At 37.5% G+C, this 24,542-nt stretch overlaps 1 protein-coding gene across 1 annotated transcript in view; it reads left to right on the top strand.

Annotated features, from left to right (window-relative positions):
* LOC126416296 (cyclin-K) overlaps positions 1-24,542 on the top strand; it is a 73,185-nt gene that overhangs the window by 6,267 nt on the left and 42,376 nt on the right. The window contains exons 3-4 of the mRNA XM_050083953.1: positions 10,192-10,323; positions 24,428-24,533. Of these exons, the coding sequence (XP_049939910.1) occupies positions 10,192-10,323; positions 24,428-24,533 (238 nt within the window). The remainder of the gene's footprint in view (positions 1-10,191; positions 10,324-24,427; positions 24,534-24,542) is intronic.

Here is a 24,542-nt window from a genome sequence, read left to right as displayed (position 1 = left end):
TTAAGGAAGGGAAGTAGCAAATAGTGAACTGTGATTTCAATGTAATAGGTATCACAAAGCCCAGTGCCCCTCTCAAGTAAGTACTGAAAGGCAGTGAGAAGATGAATAGTTTATTAAATGGAATTTTTACAGTACAGAAAATTATTGTTTGAATCTTATCACATAGCTGTAAAAGAGCTCACTGCATGCAACTATTTGAAGACTTATATGCACTTACTTTAGTTGCCCTATACATAAACAAATGTGTGTTGATAACGAACTGAAATTGGATATCTGCAAACGAGTAGTGATATCCTTAGTTAAAACACAACTGTGTGTACCTCATTATATGAGTAGAAAAAGGGAGAACAATTAATACTTGGACATGTGAGCCACTTTGATGTCATTCTTTACATTTATACTTTTTCCGTGAATACATTTCGCAATGATGTGGAATGTCAGTTCAACACAAGTTTTCTTTGCACTACTCTTTGTCACTACTTCATATCCAAAAATTCATCTATTGATTAGAAGGAGTTGTCATTCAGAAATTTTTTAATTTGTTTTGTAAATGTTGGTTAGTATCTGCCAGACTTTTAATACTACTTGGGAAATAACCAAAGATTTGTGTGGCGGTGTAATCACCCCTTTCTGTGCCAAAGTCAGATTTAACTCAAAATAGTGAAGGACATCCTCTCTTTCAGTAGTGTAGTTATGCACTTCGCTATTATTTTTGAATTGGAATGGGTTATTAATAACGAATTTCATAAGTGAATATATGTATTGTGAAGGTACTGTGAATATCCAGAGTTCTTTAAATAAACGTCTGCAGGGCGATCGTGGGTAGGCTCCAGATATTGTTCTGATTACATGTCTTTCGTGGAATGAATACTTTTCTCTTGATGATGAATTATCCCAAACTATGTCGTATGAGAGAAGTGAATGAAAATGGGCACAGTAGGCTAATTTACTGATATTTTTGTCACCAACATTTGCAATAACCCTAATAGCATAAGTAGTTGAACTAGTTTCACCAGATCATCAATGTGTTTCTTCCAATTCAATTTCTCATCAGTGTGCACGTGCGCGCCCACACGCATGTGCGCGCACCCACCCACACACGCACACACCCATGCACCCACCTACACCTAGAAATTTTGAATATTTTGCCTTAGCAACCAAATTCTGTTCAAAGTCTCTATTTATCAATGATGTTATGTCATTGACTATACAGAATTGTACGTACTGTGTTTTCTCAAAATTTAGTGAGAGTCCATTTGCAAAGAACCACTTAATAATTATCTGAAAGACATTCCTTACAATTTTCTCAGCTGATTCTTGTATGTTGGGTGTAATTACAATGCTTGTATCAGCAGAAAAAAACTAGCTTAGCATCTTCTTGAATATGGAGTGGCAAGTTGTTAATGTATATTAAGAACAATATGGGACCCAAGAGTGAACCCTGTGGACACAATTCTTGATACGTACCCAGTTAGAGGACTGCTGATTTTTGCAGACTATTTTTACTGTTAATTTCAACCTTCTGCATTCTTCCAGTTTAGTATGAATTAAAACATCTGTGCACTGTCCCACTCATACCCCAATACTTAAGCTTATCTAGAAGAATTTCATGATTCAGTCAAAAGTCTTTGAGAGATCACAAAATATCCCAATGGATGATGTTCAGTTATTCAGAGCATTTAATATTTGATCAGTGAAAGCAGATATAGCATATTCTGTTGAAATGCATTTCTGAAGACCAATTTGAAATTTTGTTAGTACTTCATATTTACAAAAATGTCATCTACATCATACTCCGCAAGCCACCTAATGGTGTGTGGCCGAGAGTACTTTCAGTACCACTATCTGATTCCTCCAACCACATTCCAGTTGCAAATAGTGCGTGAGAAGAATGATTGTCGGTAAGCCTCTGTATTGGCTCTAATTTCTCGAATTTTCTCCTTGTGATCAGTACGCGTGATGTATGTGGAGGGAAGTAATATGTTGTCTGACTCCTGAAAAGTGCTGTCCCAAAATTTCAATAGTAAATATCTCCATGATGCACGTCGTCTCTCTTGTGACGTCTGCCAGTGGAGTTTGTTTAGTATCTCCATAACACACTCTCACCAGCTAAACGATCCCGTGATAAAATGTGCCGCTCTTGATGTGTCTTCTCTATCTCCTCTATCTGTCCTACCTGATAGGGTTCCCAGATAGATGAACAATACTCGAGAATCAGGCGAACAAGTGCCTTATAAGTCACTTCTTTTGTGGATGAGCTACATTTCCTTAAGATTCTTCCGATGAATCTGAGTCTTGTGTCTGCCTTTATCACTATCTGTTTTATATACAACTTTTGAATACAGCACTCTTTCAAAAATTTAGGAAAAAGCTGTCCCATATTTCAGTCTCTCGAAAAATGCCCTGTTTCAGTGAACTACTACATATATTGCTGAGAATCCTATTTACCTGTTGGGAACAAGTTTTTAGCACTCTGTGGGACATGCCGTCAATTCCATGTGTGCATTAGCTTTTGAGTGAATTTATTATGTTCCTAATTTCAGTAGGAGAAGTGGGTTGAATTTGTTATAGTAAATTACATAGGTATTGCCTCTTCCATATACTGCCTTAAGTTTTATAATGAATAGCTGGATCCTTTTTTCTCTAAAACACTCAAAAATGATTATTAAAAAGTATCTACTTCTCACTTTTTGTTAACAAGCTTTTCATTGAGTGTGATAGAAATAGTCTTCCTGTACTCTTGGTTGCCCTGTTTCCCTTTTAACAATATTCCACATTGTTTTAATTTTACTATCAGAGTTGCTAATTTCAGACATAATGCACATACTTCTGGATTTTTAATAACTTTTCTTAATACAATGCAGTAGTTTGTATAATGTTCCACTGTTTCTAGATCATTGCTCCTCCTAGCTGTAAGATACATTTCCTTTTGCTGTTTACATTTATCCCTTAGTAAGTCATGGCTTTCCAGGTGGTTTCTTACAATTATATTGCATTGTTTTCGTAGGGAAACTGTTTTCAACTATACTCACAAAGCTATCATGAAATAGGTTAAATTTTAAATTAGCATCAAGTTCCCAGTCTAACTGTTGCAGGCTTTCCTTAAAATTTGCAGTTTTTAAATTGTTAATTTAACATACTATTTAGGAGGACTGTTTTGGATTAAAGTATGGAGCTATGTCATATACTGTAACTAGCTGTGCATCATGATTAGATCAGACCATTATTAACAGGAAAAGTTTTTCTTTGATTAAATTGTATCGTGACGTATAAATACATTATCTATCAGTGTGCTGCTTTCCTGTACCACCCAAGTAGGAAAATCAATATCTGACATCAAACTGAAAGAACCAAATAATACTTAAAGGTCAAGCTTTCTATCAAACTCTTCCAGAAAATATACATTGAAATCCCCACAAATAGTAATTTGCTTCCCTCTGTGTGACAGATAGCACAACAAAAACTCCAAGTTTTTCAAAAACAGCTAAAAATTTCCCAGTGGGGCCTATACACAGCTACAATCATAAAAGAACCATTATTTATTTTAAACTCACATGCACATGCTTATATATTTTGCTCTAAACAAAAATTTTTGTGTCTAAATTTTTCACACTATGATAAATTTTAACATTATGGCAACTCCTCCTCTTTCCATAGTGAGTCTACTTACATATGCTGAAAGCTTACATCCATCTACATTATATTTTCCGCATCTGTGACTACATTATGATCAGACAGCATAGTACATCTGTTCCATCCTCAGTGTCTAAATCTGCTACACAAACAAGAAGCTCATCTACTATGTTTTTTATTCCCCTGATATTCTGATACAATGTATTAAAATTATTTTTCTCAGTGTTTTTATGAGAATCTTGTGACATACTAATATTAGTTTTCACTGTAATTTTATGAGAATCTCGTGATATTTTAATGTCTCTAGTACTTGACTGAGTAAGCATCTCATTAAGCTTAATTTCATTCAGTTTTGATCATTGAACACTGAACTTAGCCTAAAAAAGTACTCCCATGAGTGCACTGAACTGCCTAGATACATAAAGAGGTTGGAGAGGGTAACAGCTGTTAGAGTTAAAACCATTTCTTGTTGAGAAGTGTTTCTACAGTGTAATGAAATATGTTAGCTTGCACAGATACTAGGCCCCTGCTTACCATTGAGTACTTGGTAATCTGTTATGAGGTGCACCATTTATGCTGTGTCAGCAATGGCAGACCACCTCTGCTGGGACCTTGCCCAGTATGGCGGTGCGGGTCTCCTTCATCATCCCCTATGCTCCTCAGAGTATGGGACCTCATAATCATCTGTCTTTACACAAAAATGTTTCTGCTGTTGGTTTCCTCTTTTCTCTGTTCCAGGTGTAGTGAAATAAATCATTCTCATTGATGGATGTAGTGTTAACAAGTGTTCATATGTTTGAATTGCTCTATGAAATTTTCACTCTGCAGTGGGGTGTGCACTGCAGTTTTCTTGTTGATTAAAAGTGTGTGCTCGACAGACTCTTGAACTCGGAACCTTTGCCCTTCGCGGACAAGTACTCTACCAAATGAACTACTGAAGCATAACTCATTACCCATAGGATGGTGGGAAACGAAGTATTGCTGGAAGTAAAGCTGTGAGGACAGGTCATAAGCCCTGCTTGGGCAGCTCAGTCAATAGGGCATCTGCCTGCAAAAGGCAAAGGTCCCGAGTTACAAGTCTTGGTTTGACATACAGTTTTAATCTGCCAGGAAGTTTCATATCAGCACACACTCTGCTGCAGGATGAAAATTTCATTCTGGAAACCTCCCCGAGGCTGGTACTATGCAATGTCTCTGCAATCTCCTTTCTTCTAGGAGTGCTAGTCTTCCAAGTTTCATAGGGGAGCTTCTGTGAAGTTTGGAAGGTAGGAAACATACCGGCATAAATAAAGCTGTGAGGACATGTCGTGAGTCGTGCTTCCTGCCTATTGTTTCCCAATCCTACACTTCTTTGTACATGTTCGTATACAGGGTGTTTCACAATTCGTGTTACACACCTCTAGAGGTTGTAGAGAGGACTTAGTAGATAAAGTTTTACATGAGAACCCATGTTCAGAAATGTCATCCAATAATGTTACAGAATGTCAGAGTTATAGGTGCTGGTGTCTGTAAATGTACATATATACAGGGTGATTCCGTGATGTTACGAACTTTCTAGGATGATGGAGAAGGCTAAATGTAAGGGTTGTTTCACCGGAAACGAGTGAATCAAAAGTTATGAGCAAAAACCGTTCTAATACCAATACATGTATTGGTACTGTTGTTGCTAAGTTTGTAGGATGCACAACTTTCAGAAGTGGTAGTATGGACCAAAACAAGGAAAAATGTCCAGTAAACATGGGCTGTAAAATGCATACCTGAGAAGCTATGAGCACTTGTTCACCTTCGCTACTGTTTGAAACACCTCTCTGTTGAACAAGTGCTTGTAGCGCTTAAGATATGCATTTTAGAGCCCATGTGTATTAGACATTTTTTCTTGTTTTGTCCATACTACCACCTCTGAAAGTCATCTACTCTGCAATGTTAGCAACAACACTACCAGTACATGTGTTCCACTATCAGAGGTATCGGAATGGTTTTCACTTGTAACTTTAGACTCATTTGTTTCTGGTACAAGGACCCTTACTTCAAATTGATACATTTATCCATCTCCATCATCCTAGAAAGTTTGTAACATCATTACGGAATCCTGTTGTATATACATACATTTTAAATTGCCACTGCCTATAACTTTGGTGCTCTGTAGTGTCATTGGATGATGTTTTGGGACATAGCTTGCTGCGTAGAACTTGATCTATGAAGTCCCCTCTACAACCTGTAGTAGTCTGTAACATGAATTGTGAAACACACTTTAGATCACCTCCACAGTCTCCTAGAATTAGGCCTTTCACCTGTTCCACCTCGGAATTGCTATCATCATCTCTCTAAAGGATGTCCAACATTTCTCTTTCCTATTGGGTTGAATAGTGTTGCAGCTTTAGTTATCCTATTATCAGGCATATGTTAGACATGGCCTTTCCAGTTCAGTATTCATCTTTCAATCATATTTGGGATAGGTTCTACATTTAGTTCATGACCAATACCAATGTTTCTTTTGTAATCCAATATCCTGCTACAAAGCAAAGAAACTTTATCTTTAATGATACATTTGGTTGTAATTAATCTATAATTAGAGTCCAACATTTACTACCATACAGCAGCTTTGTAAAGCTTAGTTACTTTTTCTTTCTGTACATTACATATTAATGTACATTCTATGATTCCACAGAAGTTCTGAATCTGACCAATTTTAGCTCTATGACGTATGACTTGGAAAATTTAAAATTGGACCCTAGATATTTAAACAGACTTTATAATTAAATTATTTGTCCACCTATCTTGGCTCTTATGGTTTCAAATCCTTGAAATGCTATTACTTCTGCTTTATCTGTCTGTATTCTCATTCCTTTATTTAGCTGCAATTGACTCAACTTGTGTTGTGAAATTTGAACCTTTTCTTCAGTCTTTCCTATTATAAGCTGATCATAAGCAAATAAAATTAAAATTATCAATTCTTAATGTGTCTTTTAATGTAATCAATCATTTATGAATGATGTCATCAATATAAACATTAAAAAGAGTGAACGACAGTGTTCAATGAAGTCTGGCTCCTTGATTAATATCAGAGTCCTTACAATACAGGTCCTTATTTTATAATTAATGTATAATGTTTGAATTGTAGTGGTGAGATGTGCTATAACTTCCATTTGCTTTTGCGATCTCAGTGTTTATGTTTATATATGAAGCCACTAGTTCTCTATGTATCAGACTTATTATATACTGTTGTGCCAAATGCTCAAAGGAGAAATACTTACTTACTAATTTAAGTTAATGCTTTGAATGGTATATTTAACTATAGCTTCATCAATTTATTTGTTTTCAGTTTTTTTACATTGGCTAATTTCAGTTTTTGTCCTTGTCCAAAAACCCTAAAATTTCTACAGATGTCTCATTAGTGATGTATTGTTTTTAATTATTTCAAAGAGCTTTGTTGTTGGAAGTTCTGTTGTTGTTGTCATTTTATTTATGGTTGAGTAGAATTCAGACACTATATTGTTTCAGTCGGGCATGAGCGTAAGAAAATGAAACCTTAAACCATTGAAGAGGAGTGGAGTGAAGTGGGGAACAAACGTAGTCTCCCTCTCTTGGTGTCAGCCTGCGTCAGTGTTCTGTGCTCATACAAAAGCAGAACAGACATGCAGTGGTCATAGGGATTGCCAATCCCTGGTGGTGTTGTGAGGGTCCTACTTGAAACCCTTCATGGACGAGGGTTAGACTCTTCATTCATTTTAAAAACACAAAGAAAACCAGTACACACACACACAAAGTATTCAGTTGTGCTACAGTGCAATTGACATAAACGTGGTATCTTAAAGAACTGTAGTTCCAAACTCTCCACCTAAAGCTGATATGTTAAATGTCTGCACAATATGTGGTATGTCATAGCATCATTTTCAAATTAGATTAATTACGCTTAGATTATAGATACATATACTCCTATTTCTGCCACTCTCTGCTTTGAGACCATCTGAGTCGCATAAAAGGTGGTCACTGTCATTAAGTGCTATGTGAAGTGGAACTGACAGTCACCATTGTTCTAATTTATTGCTGAAATTTCTCTGTGTTAATGCAATAGTTATTGTTTTACCAGTCTTCCTTGTAAAAGTTTTGTAAAATGGTTTGTTACATTGTAATGTCAGAATTGCATTGTCTTCTGAGATTTCCCTTGCTGTGCTACAGAGTGTATACTGTTTCACTTTTCATGCAAGACTAGGAGACACCTGATCAGTGTGGTACGAAGTGATTTGTCAGATAATTCCTCAAAATGCAATTGAAATGTTTTTATGCTGTTATCAGAACTTACATAAACTTTCATTTATCAAGTCCTGTTTCTACACAAAATAGGTGTTTGTCTTTTGGCCGTTACTAAATCCAGTACAGATAATGAAATAGTATTGATATGCATTGCGGAATATATCGAAAAATATTGATCATTAATCAAATTGTTGTAGTGAGTCCAGTACTTTAACATTTTGTTGCCTCATAATCTTCGTAATTCATATACTTTTGGATCCAGAGCTCAGCATAAATTTAAGCTTCCTGCAATGAACCTTAATACAATGTAGCAAAATTTTATAACTAACATCTGCAAGAATATAACTTCAGTAGCATAATGGAGTTGTCCTCTGTTTCCTTATTTTCCTTGCTCTGATAATTAGTAACAGCTCTTATTTGGCTACATTAATCGTTTTCTTTAAGATCATATCAATTAAAGCACATGTGAAATGCATCTTGCATTTCATTGTCTGATTTAGATAACATGCTTTGCAGTTTCTCTGAAATGTGGCTTTGTTTTTCACTTTGGTGCCAGTGCTGAAGAAAATAAATCGTCTTGCTTTTGTTTCCTTCTAACACAAAGAGCCTTCTCAGAATATTAAGGCAAAAGAGTTTATTGTATAACTTGCTATAGTGTTTGCCCTAAAAGTGAGTCCTGTCCTAGACAACGGTCAAAACTTCCTTCATACCTCAAAACTGTTCTCAATATTGGTGACTGTGTAAGAAGAAATTACTAAATTTATATCTTGAACAAAAATAAGACAGTGTAATTAATATCTATAAATTCTTGCATATATTATCATGAGTCTACCATATAATAACTTTATCGATAAGTCAAAATATTTATACACAAATACATATTTTAAACAGAAGTCATATCCATCTGTTCACAAATGAGACCATCCCTTAGCTTCATCTAAGAATTTAGAGACCATGGTTGTGGCTTGGTTGTCATATGACGTATATTTATGAATTTGACTAGGTGAAAATTGTTGCATAGCAAAAATTGACCTATAGTGGTTTAAATAAGTACAAATTACATTCTCAGTGGAAATAACATCATGTTTCTGTAGTTTGTCTTGATCTCCATAACGTACTAGCAACAATTTGATATATAAAAAAAAAAAAAAAACTTTACCTGTGTAACCAGTGCCCAACAACTTCACTGCTGTAGTAAAAAAAAGATATTGGGTGAAGATACTAAAATAATGGAACATTTATGTTGGCTCCATTAGCTGCCAGTAACTGGTATCCACACATTGACTGACTGAGGTGTTAGTTTCAATATAACACTGGTATGTGCTGTTATCTATAGCCTGAGAAGTCAATTCTGTCTGCTGTTTTGATGACATCATGTGTCAAAGCTGACACCTGATACTACAAGGTTCAGCATTTCCAAGATATTCAGTGGAATGGATGGAACTCTACAGTTAACTCCATTGTCATTATTGGGTTTACAGTTTTCTGGGGAAGTTTCTTTAAACCTTTTGTTGGATAAAAATTGGAATGGGTAGTTCATGTTTGCAAGACACAAGGAAGATATCATGTGAACACTGTGAAGCAGTAACCAAACATGATGCCAGTGGCTCAGACTGCTGCATTTCAAGAGCTCAGACTTGACTATTCGGAATTCGCGTGTGCCAGAAATAAAGGTATAATAGAAATCCCTTGAGTTGGTTGAGTGAAATTAAACATTGATACCAAACAGGATGAATTCAGAATGAATGCTCAATAACCAGCAGTGTGTGGACTGATTTGAAACTTGCGTAACAGATTAAAACTGTTTGCCGGATGGGCAGAGGTTCTGGGTTTGAGTCCCAGTCTGGGGCACAGTTTGAACCTGCTAGGAAGTTTAGGTAGATAAGTTTCACAAAAGGAAAAAGGTATTTGACATGTTGGTCTTAAGAAAGATAAACTGTTTTCTTGCTTACATGATGCAGATTATCTTTTGTTCTTGTCATCCTCTCTTAATTTCTATTATTTGTATGCTTTGGCAGTGTCAGATCTTAAGGTTTTCCCACATTTGCTTATATTTCAGTCGTATGTTGTGCTTCTTCTGGTGACCTGTAATAAGATTTCATATTGGGTGTTGTATTACTATTAAAAAAATTAAACATTGGAAAATCCAGGATAGTGTATTAAAAAATTAATTATGCATTAAAGTATAATGTATTTGTGATCCGTGTGAGATTTTCCAAAATGTGTATTTTTTTGTTTCATTTATTGTGCTACTGGTCATGAATTAGTAGATATTATCACAGCTAATTATTGCTCTTGCTTTAGGTCACTGCATGTTGTTGCCTATTCCTTGCTGGTAAAGTTGAAGAAACACCAAAAAAATGTAAGGATATAATAAAAACAGCAAGAACTCTTCTGACTGATCAGAAATTTTTGACATTTGGGGATGATCCAAAGGTAAGAATGTTAGCTACATGGCATTATTACTGGTAGTTATTGTTATACTCTAGTGGTTAACAGCACACAGTGTCCAGTTCATGAAGAATTTTTTATTCATTATTGGCATTTGGAGCATTTCAGTGTTATCTTTCACTCAGACTAAAAACTAAAATAACATTTATATTCCAAAATTTTAAACCTGGCAGTTTTTTAAAGTGTTGAATATAAACTGGAATTCATTGTAGGAAATAATGAAGACTATAGGTTATATGGTTGTCATCTTTACTACATGTTGTGTATTTGCCTTTTACGCCATTTGCAACTGCAATTACATGTTTTGTAATGGAATGTTCAGTGTATAAGGATTTAAATAATTTGGGACTTTTCCCTTGATATTTACAGGTCTCCATTAATGTAATTTTTCTATTATTTTACCATAACCCTATTAATAAGGAGCATAATGAAAAAACAGTAATTTTATCATTATTTTATCAGATTATTTCTTAAAAGGGTAACAATGGTATCTTCTTCTGCAGCACTCATACCTGCCCTGTTAGAAAACAAATATTACTCCACTGGCAAAACTGTAGTAGGACTGGATGCTCTATTCGTATTCCATTAAAAGTTTCTCCTGGTACCAGGTTTAACTGGCCATTAAAAGAGAGAGACTTCGAACAAGATTTTCAATGTATTGGTACTTCTTTGTTAGATGTTAACCACCGATTCCGTACTAGTCTGAAGTTACATTTTCAAAATTCACATGCAATCCACTCTCAGTAGTCAGCTTATGGTATCCACCGTAACTTGTTACCAAAAAATTTAAAAACAGAATGTCTGTGAAACAAAGTGCTTGTTCTGTATTGCACAAATTGTTGATCATTCTAAATATACAGTTCTCAGTTACAATTCTTATAACACACCATGCAGATGTTAGTTATTCAAAAAGCTAAACCACACAAAACATCCAGAATTTGCACAACCGGTTCTATCATTCACCAACTAAAACTTTATGGCACTCCATTGTCTTTGTAAAGCCGTAGTACTGCAGAATTCTTTTCAGAAGCTACGTAAATGTGTCAGATTGTGATGGTACCTGAGTCCCGAATGTATTCAACTCCACAAAGCAGTCTCTAGCCCCAAAATTATGCGCGAATCTTCCCTCTTATGATTCACAGAGAAACATCATAACCAACCACCTTGCTGTTCTAAACCACATTATCCTGCATCTTTTACTTTTGCTGAAACAATTTATTAAATGAAAGTTTCAGAAAATGCACACATAGCAAAATAATCCTCTTTTTAAAGGACTGAATTATCTATATTTCTTGTTTCTGCAGTATCATAAACTGGCAACTTACACAACAAATTTTCCTTGAGCATGTGACAACTCTTCGAAATTCTGAAGGCAGCAGGGGTAAAATATAAGGAGCGAAAGGCTATTTACAACTTTTTCAGAAACCAGGCGGCAGTTATAATAGTAAAGGGACATGAAAGGGAAGCAGTGGTTGAGACAGGGTTGTAACCTGTCCCTGATGTTCTTCAATCTGTACATTGCACAAGCAGTAAAGGAGAAATAAAAACTTTGAAATGAGATGTGCCGATGACATTGTAATTTCATCAGAGACAGCAAAGGACTTGGAAAAGCAGTTGAACAGAACAGACAGCATCTTGAAAGCAGAATACAAGATGAACGTCGACAAAAGCTAAATGAGAATAATGGAATATAGTCGAATTAAATAAGGTGAAACTGCGGGAGTTAGATTAGGAAACTAGACACTTAAAGTAGTAGAGGAGTTTTACTATTTGGGCTGCAAAATAACTGATGATGGCCGAAGTAGAGGGAATATAAAATGTAGACTGGCAATGGCAAGAAAAGGATTTCTGAAGAAGAGGCATTGGTTTACATAGAGTATAGATTTAAGTGCTAGAAAGTCTTCTTTGAAGATATTTGTCTGTGGAGTGTAGCCACATATGAAAGTGAAACATGGATGATAAACAGGTTAGACAAAAAGAGAGAAGAAGCTTTTGAAATATGGTGCTACAGAAGAATGTCAAAGATTAAATAGGTCAGTCGTGTAACTAATGAGGAAGTATTGAGTAGAATTGGAGAGACAATAAATTAGTGACCCAATAAAGGCTCGGTTGATGGGACACATTCTGAGACCTCAAGGGATTGCCAATTGAATTGGTGGGAAGTGTGGGGGGATGAAAATTGTAGAGGGAGGCAGAGACGAATTCAGTAAGCAGATTCAGAAGGTGTAGGGTGCATCCTTCATTCGAAGATGAAGGGGCTCACACGAGATTGTAGCATGGAGGGCTGCATCAAACTAGCTTTTGGACTGAAGACCACAACACGACAACATTGACTCGCACTATCCAGTTAAAATTCCTCATGCTACCATTTACATAGTTAATAGATGTCAGTTTTTGCTTATCACATGGCTTCTCATTTATATCTCCATCACTCTAATGATCAAATACGTTTAATCAGCAGTAATTGACAAACAATATAATATTGACAGGAGACAACAGTTATTTATAAAAATACATTGTTTTACCTGTTGCCTGTAGGATTTTGTTGCCTGCCTAATAGTGAAATACATGGTTGGAACCGTAACTATTAGTGACTACTAGATAGTAACAGCAAATCTGCCACCAAGTAGCCCTGACCTGTCACTACCAGTATGAAGCCACTTGCTACCACCAGAATAGATAAATAGTGATGCATGGCACTGCACCTAACTATTAAGGTTATCGAGTGGTATGTTCCTGTGAAGAATTGTGTTAGTGTGGACCCACTGCTGCCATAAAATATTGATGTTGGTAGCTTTCTGTGGCAGAGGGAGTGAAAAACAGCTGAATTCTTGGTATAATGAGGGCCACTATGAATGCAGTTGTTAAAGTAAACAGAGAATGTATGACTAGTTGCTTGAATCCAAAAATGTAAGATACCATTCCAGTAGTTGACACTAAAGTAGAAGGTCAGTATGCATGGAAACTGACAATGTCATAGCAGATCAACCAATGAATCCCTACCAATAGATGATTCTGGACAAAATTGCTGGAAAATTTTGAGTACAGTATTATCCTTGTTGAGATTGGTTAGAGGAGTGTGTAATCAATGACACCAAGTTGGTTGACAGTTGATTGTATGCATGCACTGTGGACAATATCACAACAGCATTTGTGTCGTTACATTTGCTAAGGAGATGCATTACCCATTTGAATTGACAGGATAGTCCTGGTACACCATTACAAATATGATAGTAACAATTCATGAATGGTAGTCCCAACATCTCGGGGGAGGGGGGGGGGGGGAGGAGATAATCTTGATATGTGAATGATATTGTAGTGCAGGTGATCATTTATCGTCATTGATAACATTGGCAAACATTTGTTACAAATTTGTAATAGAGTGCAGGCTTTCACAGCAAGTGTTTTCTCAAGCTGTAAATTGTGGCCTTAGAGGCTGTGGTCAAGATCAAAACTATTCACTGATGTTCTGTCATTGTCTGGGGAAATATCTTCAGAGATCAGTCAGCAACTGCCAGTCGACTTCAGAAGATATCTCTCGCAGATGTGCATTGCAGAATTTGTCATTCTGGAAACAAGCCCATAGATAGTGGCTAAGCCATTTCCCCAGTGGATAGTTCAGTTGGTAAAAGCTCTGCCAATGATTGCAGAGTGATAATCATCTGGAGTTCCATCAACAGTTTGACCTTACAAGGAACTCTGAGAATGTACATGCAAAGATGAAAATGTGTGTAGTAATATATTCTAATGGGAAAATGTGTAGAACAGCCTTAAGATGTAAACAGTCTGGGCTCTTCGTGTTCACTGTAAAATTTGTAGTCATTGATTTGGTTCATGCTGTTATGGAGTTACCTTTTGAGCAAAAAGAAAAAGTAAAAATAATGTGTGTGGTTGCTGAACAAACTGTTTCATTGTGTGTAACAAATGTGTTCAGCAGGAACATTTCATTTTACAGTTTTAGATACTTTGGTTTGCATCTTCAGGTTTTGTTGATATGCTAATGGGCATCAGTCATATGCAAAATGAGAATAGAAGACCACTCACTTGCAGGTGAATAATAGATGATGCATAGTCACACTTAAAGATCAGATAATTATACTACCATTGTTTTCAAAAATTTGCCCTTCTGCTACTGTTGTTAGTAAAACTGCAAAACCTCCATAGTCACAAGGAGTTTCACCACTGTCAAAAACTAATGTGAATTTGTGATCCTAAAGGCAGAAGGTATCATGAAAATAATTTTTTTTGATTGGTGGTTATGATGATATGAAGTATACGCTGTGCGAACATAAAAATATTTTAGACCAAATACAGGTCCTAACTGTCATTTTAAATGGCAGCTTGAGGAATGGGACATGCCAGATTGTTGCTCTGGCTTCATTTCTGTGGATTCATAAGCCTAGTGACATTTTTTTTCTGTTGCTTCGAGCTTTTGTGAGGACTTGGAAGAAAGAAAGTATTGTATATAACAAAAACACTGTTAGGTTTGTTGCTGTGTCTTAACTTGTAGTGCCTCGAGAATGTCGGTGTAAGTTCTCGAGACACTTGGCTTTCCACCATCTCGAACGTCCGATATTTTAAGTACGAGGGTGAGAGAGTGAAGATGTGTCTATCTCGCCACCAGTTTCTGTGTGTGCAGGGTGGACGTGAATCGGGAGAATGCTGCAATAGTGACGGCACGGACAAGCGTTTTCCACTTGCGCCATAGAAGCTGTATGTCCAGTACAAGGAGCAAGCATGCTTTATTCCTTGATGGTGTAACGACTGTATTTGTTGTGTACAAATGAACTATGAATTGAACTAAAGACACTTACATTTGATTGTGAAACTTGTGAAGTTGTTTTATTGTGGAGATGAAAATATAAGAGAGTTGAACAAAAAGTATCCTGAGAGTATAGAATCATTTCAAGAGTAGAAAGAAGTCTATTTTGAAATGCCTTTAACCAGCTGTAGTCTTTGGGGAAGAAGAGTTTGTGAAGATCAGACACAGCCGTCTGACCTGAGTAGAAGATCGACTGCACACAATACGTAAGTCAACTGTGAGAGACATGCGAGTCTTGCACCCCAGTACCACACTGTCTCGTGTCGTCAGAAACCGTGAGAATGTGGCGACCTAAGTGGCAGGACCCAAAGAAAATGGGAATTTCAAGACAGAAACAGGAAGAAGATATGATTTGCCATAGCAACTAGGTCTAACAAGATGTGAGAACTGTTTCCAGTAATTGATTTGAGTCCAATAAACCAATGGAAGAAAGAAGCGAGTGCAACATAGTAAAAGACGGGAGAAAGTAGCAGCAACAAAGAAAAAAACGGGAGAAAAGACCTCAACCTTTCGACTAAGAAGCTTGGGTGTGAAGAGTAAGCAGTTTTCACACACGTACATTGCGCCGCCGCAGTAGCCAGCCACAGACGCCAAATGCACCAGCTGCTGCTCACCGGTGCTGACTCTGCATCTGCTTGCCGCCGACAATGCTGAAACCAACATTCAACGCCGCTGGTGTCAGTTCTGTCCACTGGTGCTGCTTACACATCCGCTCACCAACATAGCTAGAACTCTACGCCAGGTGAGGAAAAACACTGTTTGATAAAGTTGAAAGAACTGTTGAATGATAAACTGTTAGCGTAGTTATTTTACTCAATGGTGAATTTTCTTCTAGGTGATTACTAGGTCTAAAATCAATAAAGTTACGCATCAAGAACAGCAACTAGCAGAACCAGCTGTGGCTATGACAGTGAATAATAAAATGCCAGACCTGGCTGAAGTAGCAAATTTAATTAAAGAACCATGTCTAAAGCTACACTCAGAGAACAGAGTCGAATGGTCAAATTACTACTCTAAGTAAAAATTTAGAAGCTCAAAATACTCAGTTGAATGTTAAGTTGGATGACCAGAAGGCTGATTCAGCCGTTTTAAGTGAAAAGCTAGATGCACTGAGTGCTAATTTAAGTAGAGAAATACACAGTGAATATTCAAGTAAATAATAAATTGGACGTTCAGAATAAGACTTTAGGATTGCTAAGTGCAAAAGTAGATGAACCTAATAAGGAATTTAGCCAGTTGCGTGAAGGTATGAGAAATTGGTAGACTGAATTTGACTCTTTAAATAATAAGGCAGAAAATGTGAAGTTAGATTTAAAGAGTGAACTCACTAGTTTCTTGAATACTCAAGTTAATCAACTATTTACGGAGTTTAACCAGAGACAGGTTGAGCAACTTCGAGATTTAACTAAAAAATTAGAATTTGATATTGAAGATAAATACAATAATGTAGAATCTGAATTTAGTGAAAAATTAATTTTGTAAAATTGTATGTAATGTTAAATTTAATTCCATAAGACAGGAAATGAATACTTTGAAAAAGAGCACGGATTGACCTAAGGAAGTAATGTGGATTATTCAGTTGAAAATCCCAGGTATTACTGCACGCATTTTTAGTTCCCGAGTAGATAATATAGGATGAAGTTTTAAAGGAAAAATAGCCAACTTGGATATTATAAATGTAAGTAGTTTGGCAGAACCATTTGAGCTAATTAAAGATTGATAAGCTACCGAGAGTATAATCTCCAGAAACATTTCAACGGTTGCTTTTTCAGAACTTAATGATGCTAGCAAGGTTATGGACGACTTGTGCGAAGAATTCAAACTTGTCCATGACAAAGTAGAAAATAGAATAACTTTACCTAATGTTGTGTTACCGAGTAAAGTGGTGAGTGTTTTGCTGTGGGGAGACCTTCACACACAATTTAATGAGAAGTACTGGTCTGCACTTGCTCATGTGAGGTTAATATCAGATCCATGGGATACGGGCAGAGTCACATTTATCTCCCAGGGATGTTAATGTCCTGTCATAACAGGTGGAGTGACGACCGTCGGATCCTGAGTTGTTTACGGTGTTTCTTCTGTACTATTTTTTCTGCACCAAATTCCCTTCAAATCTTAAACTATTCTGTAATCTGTTCTTGAATTCTTAAAATATCCTATATTGTTAGTAATTAGGAAATCGGATATGACTACAACATTGAGACCAGTTTAAGGGAATCACGGATAAACAGTGATCTCTAGACATGAAATGAAACGAATAAAATATTATATGAGTGAAAGGTACAATATGATGGTACTATTTAAACCAAGTGATGTCGAGACGACATAAAATGAATAGAGGATTTTATGTGTGTATAAAAGTATAGTATAAACTGAATGACTAAACAACTATGTTATCGTAGTGTATAATTTTCTATTTTTTTATACAACATTTTATGAGATGTGATGTATAGGGGAGGGTTTATATTAGTTTGGGAAGGGCTGGGTAATTTAAGTACAAGCATGACTAACATTAAACACACACCACACCTTTCAGACAACCCTCGCAGACAAGTGTGACTGATTGTTCACCATTTGCCATTCCATAGGGCTTGCTAATATTTTTCTTTGGGGACTTCAAAGGTGAATGTGAGAATGTCCATTCTGTAGGAGACGTTTAACATCATACCTCCTCAGACTTCTTACTCAAGTACCGGCAAAGTAGGGATCCTGGGGAAGGGGGTGGTAAGGGTTTTCTGTCTTTGGGACATTTCTACAGTTCCCTTTTTTACTTCTCATCTGAGTACCTACCTATCTTTCCCTCTTTCCATATTCATATACTTCTATCGCAGAAGTCCTCCTTTTTTTCCGTAGTTACAAAGAACCTACAACTGAACTTCACATAAGTAGGCTGAAGAATCAGGCTACACACACGCACACACACACAAACATGAAAATTACAGATTAGAAAACTGAAGCAATGTCCGAATCGCCAAGGGATGTAAGGGAATAGACATCTGTAAATCTGAGCAGATGCACATATTACTTTGTTGATATGTGATGGTTCTGCATAAGAAAATAACAATCAATGCATTTGCCTAGAAAAGCAGGAGCAGGAGAACTGGGGCAATAAGTATAAAACAGGGGTAAGTTAATTGGAGTCAGTTGTGCTAGTCTCTCGAGAAAATGCATAGTATCTACTGGGAGTTGGTAAATACAGGTAGACATAGCATCTACTATGTGTAGGCATGATATCTGTTTATATAGTAGGAGTGAGGAGTGAAAGAGGACTCTAGGGTATTAAGAGGGAGTATTGGAAAGTGAAGTTGAGGTGTAAAGTAATTTGTAATTTTACCAGAGACTATTTAAGAATAGTATACATAAAGATGTATGCTAGGGCAATGAACCAGGAGGCCTACTCAAGAAGGATACAGAGAGTGCACTCGACATCTATTGGATGAAAAAAAGGGCGGATAGGCAGACCTATGAAAGGCTGACCTATACTGCACCGACAGGGGCATCAAGAAGGGGATTGACCTGTACCATAGAAGGATAGGAATAAGAAAGGGGTGTACCTACCAAAACAGAAGGAGAAATGGTACTCCTGGGATCAATCCATGTAAGATATAGGCACTGTTCCTAAAGGGAAAAGGGCAGTATCGTGGCACAAGTCACACGTTTAAAGGGATGAGTCTGGTAGGTTTCAATTCTATACTTCACTAGCATTATTATGTTCTATGAGTGCCAATAGGAACACTTTTATTTTGCCCAGAGTTCCTCCAGACTACAAAAAGTGTATAAATAACAAGACAATTGTGTATTAAAGAAGCAGTGCAAAGAATTAGAATAATGAATAAAGTACTCAAGTGTCGGGAACACCTGGAGTTTGTGATTGGAAATTGAGACAGAGTCCTAACAAATCTTAAATAATAGAATAACTTACCAGATCACGATGGAATATGTGGGGTCAATGCCAAAATAGAGTGAGAGTAGAGTATATGAAAGATTAGCTAGAGTTTATTCTAAATGAGTACAAAGATCTATGTTGGAGTGTATATTGCTAGAATTGTGTGTGATATAAATTTACATAATGATTGTATAAAATATCTCGTGTTCGATTTAAAGGGGGGCATATGTAGTGCTTAGAGAATTTCAGAGCAAATTCTAGAACCACTTGGCCTTCCACCGGTTCGAACACCCAATATTTTAGAGGTGAGTGGGAGAAATGAATATGTCCTCCTGCGCATCGCCTATTTGTATGTGCTGGTCGGCGGGGGGGGGGGGGGGGGGAGTATTGAGAAAAAGAGGACGCGGTGGCTAAACGGTGGCAGACAAGTACCTGCTGCACGGTCCACAGTCTCCATGTATGGGTTGAGAAGAACAAGTAAACTTCATTTAGTATTCTGTGCTTTTTAGTGTCTCTGTTGATTGTAAAAAGACTAATGAAAAATTGAATATAGATTTCTATGTTCATTCATGTATTGGACTTGTTGAAGGCTAGAGACTTCTGAATTGCTTCAAGTCTTGGCTATGAATGAAGCAAGACACATGTATATTATTTGAATATGTGTAAATGAGTCTAATGTTTAAGGAATAAGTTAGCTTGCAGAAGTTGTTGTCTGTGAAAGTTGAAAATATATAGTGATTGAACTGAAAAGTATTTTACGAGTACCAAAATTATTTCAAGGATAGAAAAGTATTTTAATAAATTTCTTTAACCAGCTATAGTCTTCGGAGAAGAAGCTTTTGGGAGATCGAAGTAGCTATTACCCAGAGAAGAAGATCGGCTACACACAACATGCAAGTTAACTGAATTGAGACAAGTGTGTGCCTTGCAACCCAATACCACTGTCTCTTGTCATCCAAAAAACGTTAGAAACCGAGGATAAATGGGAGGGGGGATACAGATTGGTCTGCAAATCTGAGCAGTTTGGAGCAAATGCAGAAAGACAAATTTCCAGTGATGGCAGGTGATTGCTTAGATCAGCACCAAACATTGTCGCTGGGCACCTGCGAGAGGTGTGGACTTTGGAACTCGATAAGGATACTTGTAAAAAGAGATTCAAGGAACACAAGGGTCTGAATAACACATTCATTGTGTTCAGACTAAACTACTGCACTGAAGGCTAATTCTAAACCTTAGAAAAAGCAAAGGATTCGACTGTTGACACAACAGAAGTCGGTGTCTGAGGTCATAGGTCGAGAGCTAACAGAAATAGCAATCACTATCAGCAATGTAAAGTACAAACATTGAGAGCAGCACTCCAAGTGAGAAAATACTGTGTTTGAATCTTCTTCAAGGCTCACATCCCAAAGATCTGACCGAGAACACTTTGAATACGAAAAGCTGGAGTTTTTAAAGGATTGGGTGTGGCACACTGCTTTCTCCCTATCTGCCATGAGCCTGCCAATCCACCAGCACACCACAGGGTGCCTCTTGGCCAACCACATTCAGCTCCTCCCCCTCCTCTTCCTTACCTATAGGTAGGGATTTCTTGTAATAAAATCCCATTTGGGGTAGCAACAGTGGCCAACTGAAAGCTAAAAATCATAGCCCTTCCAATTGTGGCTAGCAGCAACAGAGTTTTACATCATTTTCCTGTTTCCTGGGGATTCTTGTGAGTAGGGATCACTATTCCAGCAGTTTTACTCATTTCCCGTGTCACTCTAACCTGTGTGAACTAGCTGATATTACTGTTCTCAGGAGCTAGTGTTAGGCTTGTTACACATTCTAAGACATACCTGTTTGCAACCACCATCTACAGTGACACCTTACAAAACTGTGCAGATATTGGATGGAGTTATCAATTAATTCTCTGAATTGAAACCTGTACCCTGGGGCGACTGTCCTGGCCACCTGCAATTTACAGACTGCTGCCATTGCTGTTTACCTCATGTAACCTAAACACTACCAATTGTTTGCTGTCTGCGTAGTGTGTCTGCTTTCCTATCTTGGAGTGCTCTCTCTGGATTCAAACATCTCAAGCTTAACAATACACAAGTTAGTAAGTCATCAATACATCACAGTATGTCTGGCATGAGTACTATTGGAAAAGGGTTAATAGCAGTGCTATTATTAATTTACGAAGCCATCCTATAAAACTATGGAACTAGTTTTATGCATGCTGCTTGCAAATCAGTGCCAGAGGAATCTGACACATGTAGTGAAAGAAACTGTGAACTGAGTGCAGAGCAGAAATGTACTAAAGACACTGTAAGTGGACCATTATTCAAACATTTTTCATAATTACAATTTTAATATCCAAAGGCTATTCAAGAGATATTAGACTTTTATTTATAAAATCAATCTTTACTCATATGCAATTATTTGATGCTACTCACCTTCAAAATAGTCCCCTTCAGCTACTACACAGCTCCCCCAATGTTGCTGCCATTGCTGGAAGCATCGCAGGAAAGCTTATTTTGATATGGTTTGCAGTTGCTCTGTCAAATTGCACATAATGTCTTCCTGTTCTGAAATCTGGTCCCTTTGCAATTATCTTTCAATTTAGGGAAAGCCAGAAGTCACTCAGTACTAGGCCAGGAGAATAGGGAGGCTGCCAAACCACAGCCATGTTGTATTTGCACAAAAAACTCTGAATCAATTGAGAACAATGAGTGGGTGCATTATCATGGTAAGGTGTCCACTGCTCACAGGTATGTACATTTGCATCTCACTGCTTGACTAATGCTATGCGGAACCTCTCAGTAGTAGTTCTTACCTTGTGGGGCATACTTGTAATAGACTAAAACACTGGAGTAAAAAAGACAGTCAGCATGACTTTTACATCGTTGTGGACCTGCCTCACTTTTTGGGTCTTAGGGGATGATGGATCTTCCATTACGATGACTGGAACTTTGTTTCAAGGTCATACGCATAAACCCAGGATTGATCACTGTGTTAAGAAAGCTGGGCTTACTGTTCACAGTATCCAGCATGTCCTGTACGATCTCTGAACTTCAGCACAAATTTTGCTGAGATCTGCCTGAAGTCCAAATGGTCCGTTAAAATGGAATGAATGGATCCAATACTAATCCACAAGTCATCTGATCATTATTCATCAATTCTGCATCACTAGGGTCCTTACATGATCAGTAACATAATTTGCACATGTTGAGGACCTACCTTGAAGTGGTTGTACCACTCTTTTATCTCTGTGGCACTCATTGCTTCTCTACAAAAACTTGTCAAATGTTGCAGATTGTTTGAACTTGAGAATTGCCAAGCTTAAAACAAAATTTGAGGCAGTAATAGTGTTCCACTTTTTGTCTTCTTGCCCTCAACGCAAAATCAGACTACCGCCACTTACATGTGTTTACTTGTCAATGACAAGCCAGCAACTTTTTGAAAAAAAATCGGGCATGTGCACTATGCGTGCCTACGGACATAGTGGGTGCATGCCCCAGTACCATTGTTGGTTTCAACAATAAAAAATGTCAGATGATTTTTGAATAGCCCTTGTATTTAGAAAAGTATCAGCTTTTTAGCAAATAATGTAAATGTACGTAAGAAAAATTTCATTGTTCTGTTGTCAATACTTCTGAGAAAAGTTGCTCTGGAAATGACATGGCAGAGTTAAAAGGTACCTTCTCCCCTTTAAGTGTGCCTGTGCAGCACTATATATAGCGTGATTTTTTTCCACTATGTACAAACTCTGGGGATTGATCGATGAGAGGATGCGGAACAAAAAAAGTCTAATGAACTTGTCTGCAAATGCTTGGTTTCCATGCTAGAGACCACTTACTCAAACATACATTGTTACAGAGACTGCGGTCTAATAAGCACTGTATCATACAGCCACAGTTACAATATGTGTTGAAAATGGTTTCAACTCGTGCCATGTTCCATCTCACATGTTCACATTGGCCAGGCTGCTTGTGAACATTGTCAAAGATAGCATGAATACATTGCTCCAGTGTCTCCACATCTGGAATGGGATCTGCATACATGATACTTTTGAGATGGCCTCATAAACAGAAATTGCACAGGTTGAGATCTGGTGAACGAGCAGGCCATGCAACTGGCCCCCCTTGTCAAATTCATCGACCAGGGAAGACACGATTAAATACGTTCATACATTAATGGCAAAGTGGGCTGGAGCACCATTGTGTAGCATCCACATAACCCTTTGAAACATAAGTGGTACGTCTTACAGCAGGGTAGGAAAAGTCACCCACAAGAAACGCCAGTAGTTCTGGCCTGTTAGGTGATGTGGAAGGAAGACTGGTCCCAAAATATGGTCATGAGTTATCCCAGCCCATACATTACAGCTGCACTGATGCTGATGATTCACTGCTACCATATCATGGGAGTTCTGCATACTTCTCATAGATGACTTTTATGGAATTTGTTGAAGATACCACTCCATATAAAGGTGACCTTATCTGTGAATAGGATGGATGACATGAATCCTGTGAAGAAACCAGTGACAAAATTCCTCCAATGTGGAAAGTTTGTCAAGTAACAATTGTCAGAATGTTCAACACAGTTGTCTGGCTTACCTTGTACTGGTGGGCCAACTGCCTGGTACTGACACGGTGGTTGCTTCCCACTGAGTTAATCACATTTTCCTCCAAGTCTGGTGTCCAAACATTTTGGGTATGTCCTTTGTGATTTCCTGTTTCCTGAGTTACCCTGTTTCAGACAAATGGCAAAACATTGTTGCTGTCTGTGGTTGTTATTGGCAAGGATAGGTCTCCTGATTCAACCTTACTGCACACTGGCCATTGCCATTTGCCTTTCCGTAAGTAAACACCATGTTGGCAAGCTCTCAGTTCGAATAGAGACCCATTGTGTACAATGCTGTACTGCATCGACTACAAGGTAAGTCAGCAAGAGAAGTGAGTCGAACACAGTATTACCAGTTACTATGGCAGGAAAGGGAGCTAGGGCATGATGCATGAGGAACAGTACCAAGCTCCAGGAGGAAACCATGCATACTGTAACTGTGTGTGCAAGGAACACTGCATATTAGACTGCAGTCTCTGTAACAAAGTATGATTGAATAAATGGTCTCTAGCATGGGAACTATGCATTTTTGGACTAAGTTCATTAGACCTTTTTTTAATTCTATGTCCTCTCATCAATCAATCCCTAGAGTTTGGACATGGTAGAAAAAATCACCATGAGAGAGAGAGAGAGAGAGAGAGAGAGAGAGAGAGAGAGAGAGAGAGAGAGAGAGAGAGAGAGAGTCCTTTTTTGTTGTAATAATCCATTTCATTATTATAGACACTCGAATTTACGAACTATTAAAGTTTAAAAGTGTGTCAATTTTCTTTACTTTACAGGAAGAAGTCATGACGCTTGAGAGAATATTGCTTCAGACGATCAAATTTGATTTACAAGTTGAACATCCTTATAGCTACCTGCTGAAGTATGCTAAATGTCTTAAAGGTGAGGTGA

The sequence above is a fragment of the Schistocerca serialis genome, chromosome 8 (genome assembly GCF_023864345.2).
Source record: "Schistocerca serialis cubense isolate TAMUIC-IGC-003099 chromosome 8, iqSchSeri2.2, whole genome shotgun sequence".
Lineage (NCBI taxonomy): Eukaryota > Metazoa > Arthropoda > Insecta > Orthoptera > Acrididae > Schistocerca > Schistocerca serialis.
This window is presented reverse-complemented; position numbering and strand designations above follow the sequence as displayed.